This window comes from Elephantulus edwardii, unplaced genomic scaffold (assembly GCF_000299155.1).
Source record: "Elephantulus edwardii isolate Elephantulus edwardi_28Jun2011 unplaced genomic scaffold, EleEdw1.0 scaffold00129, whole genome shotgun sequence".
NCBI lineage: Eukaryota > Metazoa > Chordata > Mammalia > Macroscelidea > Macroscelididae > Elephantulus > Elephantulus edwardii.
Window position 1 is genome coordinate 8067199 of NW_006399879.1, and position 6161 is coordinate 8073359.

At 58.3% G+C, this 6161-nt stretch overlaps 1 protein-coding gene across 1 annotated transcript in view; it reads left to right on the plus strand.

Moving 5' to 3' along the window:
* The first annotated feature begins 4114 nt into the window (after positions 1-4114).
* Positions 4115-6161, plus strand: part of CCDC96 (coiled-coil domain containing 96) — a 5118-nt gene continuing 3071 nt past the window's right edge. Inside the window, exons 1-4 of the mRNA XM_006893671.1 lie at positions 4115-4165; positions 4289-4852; positions 5536-5676; positions 5899-6034. Of these exons, the coding sequence (XP_006893733.1) occupies positions 4115-4165; positions 4289-4852; positions 5536-5676; positions 5899-6034 (892 nt within the window). The remainder of the gene's footprint in view (positions 4166-4288; positions 4853-5535; positions 5677-5898; positions 6035-6161) is intronic.

Consider the following 6161-nt stretch of genomic DNA (forward strand, 5'->3'; position numbering starts at 1 on the left):
CCCCTCCCCACAGCCCAGCTCCCCCCTCCACAGCGGATCTCCGCTCCCCTCCACAGCCGAGATCGTCCAGTCAGGTCAGCAGCACAGCTGGGCCACCTATGTATGGAGGCGGCCTTGAAATGTTTGCTGCCGAAGATCAAAGACTTCAATGTGGATTACATCTCAACATCCAGAAAACATTCTTACCACTGGGCCAACAGGCAACGTCATGACTGATGGAGAACTACAAGTTGTCAAAGATTTCATCCTACTCGGATCCACAATCAATACATTTAGCAGCAGGAGCCAGGAAATCAAAAGACTGGAAAGTCAGCTGTCAGGGGCCGCTCCAAAGTGCTGAAGAGCAAAGTTTGAAGACTTAAGATGCACCTGATCCAAACCATCCTCTTTTCATTACTTGCTAGTCATCTGAAAGTGGGACCACTTTCACTACTGGGCCAACTGGAAGCACAATGATAGATGGGAGACGAGATTGCGGTTAACAATTTCAGCTTGCTCAGATTCACAACAACTCTCTTGGCACCAGCAGTTAAGAAATCAAAAGACAAATTGCATTGGGGAGATCTGCTGTCAGGAACCCCTCCATGGTACTGAAGAGCAAGGATGTCAGTCTAGAGACCAAGGCGTGCCTGGCCCAGGGCACGGTCTTTGCAGCTACTTGCTCTGCATCAGAGAGTTTGACAGTCCTCAAAGATAACAGAACTGATGCCTTTGAGTTGTGCTGGAGAAGAGTGCTTAGCATACCATGGACCGCCAAGAGAACAGGTCTCTCCTTGGGAGTGTGAAACCAAGCTCCTCTTTAGAGACCAGAATTTTGAGACACCGTTTCACATACCTTGGTCATGAAGCCAGGACGGGCCAGTCTTTGGAGAATGATATCATGCTTGGAAGGACCGAGGGACAGTGAGAAGAGGAAGAGCCTGGATGAGATGAACTAATGCAGTAACTGGGGTGATGAGGGTAGGCGTGTCAGAGACAGTGAGACTGGCTCGGGACAGAGCAGGGTTCAGAGCTATTGTGCACAGGGTCGCTATGAATCGTAGGCAATAGCACTTGACATCTGAAGGCTGGTTAATAAAGATGCAATTTTAGGAAGTATAAAGTATATGAAGTAAATAAATTAATCTGGAAGGATCGACGTCTGTGAACTGTGGTGCTGGAGAAGAAGCAGGCAAAGATGGTGCAAGTCTATCTCACACACTCGGGGGCACGTTCACAGGAGGGTCAGGCCTTGGAAAGGGCATCATGCTTCGAAAGGTGGAAGGTCCGTGAACAAGATGGATAGGCAGTGACCGACAGTGGGCTCAGGTACGTCAGAGATGGTCAGGACGGCGCAGGACAGGTCACTGACCCTGTGATGTGCTGAGTCACAGTACACGCAAAGGCCCCTACATTTACGTGTGTGCCTGTTAGAGAAATCCCTCCCAAACCCCAAGTCTGCTCTGTGAGCTCATGAACCAGCAGGAAGGTCGAGTGGCAGCGGTGGAACACTGGTCCCGAGCTGGCTGAGAGCCCTCAGAGACCAGGCTCAGGACAGATACCGTCCTGGGCAGGGGCCACAGAGGCAGGGCAGCTGCAGGGAGGCTACGGAGAAAGCCGTGGGGAAGGGAGGGTGTGGTCTGCATCCCTTCAAGAAATCTCCAATCACTTCAACTCAGGGGCAGTGTCAGCGGCCACACCGTGTTCCCACAGACATTGCCAACATCCTGCTCTGGGGAACAGCGGCTGTAGCCTCTAAAGCTTGCACGTGGCACCGAGGGTCAACTGCTGGTCTCTCCACATCCAACACCAGGGAGGGAGAAGCTGAGAAACCCATGAACTTTTAGAGTCAATAGTCACAGTATCTACACCTGGGACCTGGAACCAGAAGTGCTGGCTGCCAGTGCCACCTGCTCTGAGAGCGCCAACAGAAGGTCCTTCACAGAGGTGGGCGACACAGACACCACCCTCATAAGCTTAAGGAAAACATGTCTGACGGCCGAAGGGGCCTGAGACTGCGACTCAGACGCCCTCCAGCTCTGTCGAGCCCGCCCTGGGATCCGCCAAACTGAAGACATTCCTGGCTGACAAAGCCCAGGAGGGCATCTCCTCAGTGCAGCCACACGGCACAGGAAGGAAGGGCAAGGGGAGGACGGCTGGACATGGGAATTCAGGGAGGGACGAGGGAGAGTGCCTCCTGCAGATTGCAGCCAACGTCCAGAAACCCAAGTGTGGGACAGCTGGGTGGACAGCGGACATGCTCCGAATGCCCAACACCAGCTAGTTTCTGGCCTCCAACACACATTTAAAACATTTCAAATGAGTAGTTTTAAAAAATTTTTCAAAGTAAAATTATGCCTCCTGTTCAAGGTGCCAAACAGTAAAATCCAACCACCAGCAGCAGCACCACAGGGCAGCAGCTGAGGCATATGGACAGCTGTGGGCTGCCCCGTGTCCACCAGGGCCAGCGCAGCCGCTCCCAGTGGTCACAGCAGTGACTGCCGTTTGGGGTCACAGGCTGACCACTGGGCAAGGCTGGTGCCGGGATCACTAGGTTCCTGTCACCCTTTGCATCACGAGGACCGCGCTCGCGGGCAGGTGGCCAGCCAGCCACGACGGCACTGCTTTCAGTCCTCATCGGTCAGCACCGGGGCTGAGGCTTTGTGACTCAGGAAGCCACAAGTCGGGGGAGCTGGCGCCATGCCTGCCAGCACCCGTGACCTGAGGGCAGCCAGGAGAGCAGGTCACCAGCTGACAGAGACCAGCCCCGGATCCAGGTTGCCCAGCAGTCCATGAGAAGGGTCATGGAGAGTGGGGTCTGGAAGGGTCATCTAAACCAGGGTGACAAAGGGGGCCCCACAGCATGCAGAAGACAGCAGATCTAGAAGAGTGTCACAGCAGGGGTGCACCACCATGGCACTCTACCAGGTACAGGTGAGCTGGCTTTTCCGATCTGGGCAGCCAGGGGCCACAAGTCTTGCCAATGTCTGGCAACTGAGACTTGAGTTCTGTCGAGCCCGACGTGTCACCACGACACTAGCACAGCAGGACAGGACAGTGACAAGGTATCTGTTCCCAGGAAGCATGTGTGTGATATACCCATGATGCACAGTGAGGAGCTGAGTGAATGGTGGAGACGGATGGACGGACAGGGACGGTGAGCAGACAGGAGGATGAGGCCGGTGAGCGGTGCATGGACAGATGAAGGAAGGGAAGGCTGCGTTGCTGGCTGAGGGACGGGCAAGTAACGGAGGGAGAATGGCCAATCAGTGGGTAAGTTGGTGACTGGACCAATGGTGAATGGATGGAAGACCAAAGACTGTGGGCAAGGGGTTCAGAGTGGATGGGCGGCTGGATGTGGGGAGGGGACGCCTGAACATGAAGGGGACGCTGAGTGCGGGGGGGGACGCTGTGCGCAGAGGGGACGCTGAAAGTGGGGGGAACGCTGAGTGCGGGGGGGACGCTGCGCGTGGGGGGGACGCTGAGTGTGGAGGGGACACTGCACATGGAGGGAACACCCACGCCGCAGCTCACAGGCAGGGAGATCCTAGACTCTACAGCTCTAGTGGGTTACACTGTGGCTGCGTTTTTTTAAAAAACACGAAGACAGTTCTTTGTGAGAAGAAAAAACTGGACAGATGAGACACTGGAATGGTGTTTCCTTCAACTCTAGGGCTCCAGCCCAAGGCCGACTCATGGGCGGCAGCCCCTCCTGCTGGACGAGGCTACAGACGGCCCGTAGCGGCGCCTCCTGCAAGCGGCAGGCCGACCCAAGACCAGGAGGTGCTCCACCACCTGCTCCTCTCGGCACGCCAGGAAGGAGTCCACGGGCAGAGGAGCTAGAGCAGGGACTGTTGTGTGTCGTGTCCACCTCACCCTGGTGACCACGTCACAGCCAGGCTGTGCCCCTCGCCCACATGCGCGCAATCCGTCTCTGATACAGCCTCAGCTGGGCCAAGCCCAGGACAGCTCGCCCAGCTCGGAGCCCTGAGCCCCTCCTGCCCGAGCGGAAGCTGAAAATCCCAAGAACATGCAGAGAAGGCAACCCAGGACTGAAGGGTTCAGAGTGGAGGGGAAAACGCATCTGCACAGCCACAGCCTCTGCCGGGGACAGCTCGAAGGCCCCGGGGCCAGGATGGTGCAGACGCTCTCAGGTATGCGGGAGGGCACGGAGGACACGCTGCCAGTCAGCTGGCTGGACTGACCGAGACTGACGCCCTGGTCAGGCTGCCTGGGCCACAGGGTGGTTCAAACGCATTGCAGACGGCACCGGCTGCCGCATGCCAGAGCTGGACCCACCCATGCACAGGCACGCGCATCGGACACGCACTCCTGCGGTCAAGTCCAAGGCCACGAGAGGCTCCAGGGACAGGGGACCCTGCACACACGACAGCACAGCCTCCACAGGAGCTGTCGCCAGTCACTGAGGACGCAGCCGCTGTGGGGACCACGGCTGCTCAGAGTGCCTCCAACACAGCACGGAATCCGTGTAGACGGAGCGGCTTCAGAGCACGGCGCCCGTGCCGGGGGCACAGAGGGCCACACAGGGCTTGGAGCCCTGCTCCGGGAGACGGCCCTCAGCAGAGGAACCCAGAACAGGGACGGTGGCCACGGCAAGGTGACAGGACACAGCTTCTCCCCCACAGGTCGCACCAACGATGGGAACAAAGGGGCCTCTCTAAGGCTCCAGACCAGAGCACGACCGCCTGGGCCAAGGGCAGGAGTGGGGCAGGTCCTGGCCCCGCTGGCTGTGGAGGGAGAGCCTGGGCCAGCTTCCAGGTCTGTGCGGAGGAGCTGGACCAGTGGGCAGGACTGGGCCCCGGAGGGCTCCACCAGCCAGGGACAAGCAGGGGAGGCAGACGCCTGGAGTTTGGTGCGGAAGGTCCACGATTAGTCCCTCAAGGTGCTTGAGGGCAGCAACAAGTCATCTATGTCCTTGAGGGCGAGTCCCTATTGTCCTTCAAAGTCCTTAACCCAATGTCAGTGCTTCCAGGTGACAAAGCAGAATGAGAAGTAGTCGGGCCTTTCTTCCAGGGGGCCCTTATTCTAGGCAGCCCTTCTTCCAAGGGGCCTGTGGGTGTAGAGCCAGCCGAGCACTCCCGTCAAGTGTGGTGAAGAACACAGCAGCTTTTCCTTGGGCAGCGTGCACTTGGGAAGACCAGGTGTCCTAACACCAGCACGTTACCTTCAAGGCAAGTGGAGACAGAGGTCGGGGTGCTGGTAGTCCTGAAGACATGCAGTGTCTTTCCAACAGTGCTGAGAGCAGGACCCCATCCCTGAAGTGGGGCCCCATGCAGCCAGGAAGCAGAGGGCCAGTTACAGCCACATGTGAGGAGCAATGCAGCATCCACACAAAGGTCTGCTCCTCAACCAGGCCCCAGGCTTGGTGACCCTGGCCTTAATGACAGCCCCCAGCCGTGGTGACAGGCCAGGGACTTGGTGCCAGGCCCCAGACGTGGTGACACGGCAGAGCAGGGCCAGCTCCGATGCCCAGTCCTATAAGAACCAGCTGTCCTCTCAGGATCAGTTCACCTTCTCTCAGCTTTTCCTCCACAGAGATGTCCTTCCGACGAAGGAGAGGGGGCCCCCGGCTGCCTCCTGGGCCACAACTCTTGTCGCTTGCTGCCCACTCACATGTACAGAGTCCTGGGAGTCCTGGGAGTTGGAGAAGCCGCTGAGTGGACAGGACCATGTCTCGTGGGTGTTCAGGGGGGACTCTGAAGTCACGGTTCCAGCTCCCTTCCAAGGCACCTCGCTTTTAGTGGGCAGCTGAGCTCAGGAACCATGAGCAAGCGAAGGTCACCTCAGAGGTGCTAAAACCCCAAAGCCTGTGCCCTCACTGGCATAGCGGAGCCCCACAGGCCTCTCCCGCTGACATTCAGACTGCCCAGGTCGGGGTGCTGTGTGACCTGCACTCAGCAAGGCCAGGCCCTCGGGCACCTGGGCCCACCTGCTGCGCTGGGGGAGCCACCAGCTTTCCCTGAGACAGTGTGTCCACAGATGGAGGCCTCCCTGGCCAGCGGGCTCAGGCGCTCTGGCTCAAGGGGTGTGAACGGTGTGCTTGAGTCCAGGTCCCCAGGCTGGAGTCAAGCCCCTAACCCAGGTCCAGCCCCGCATCCAGCTCCCAGGCCCCAGTCCAGCCTGACATCCAGCCTCTGGTTCCCAGCCCTGGTCCAATCGGA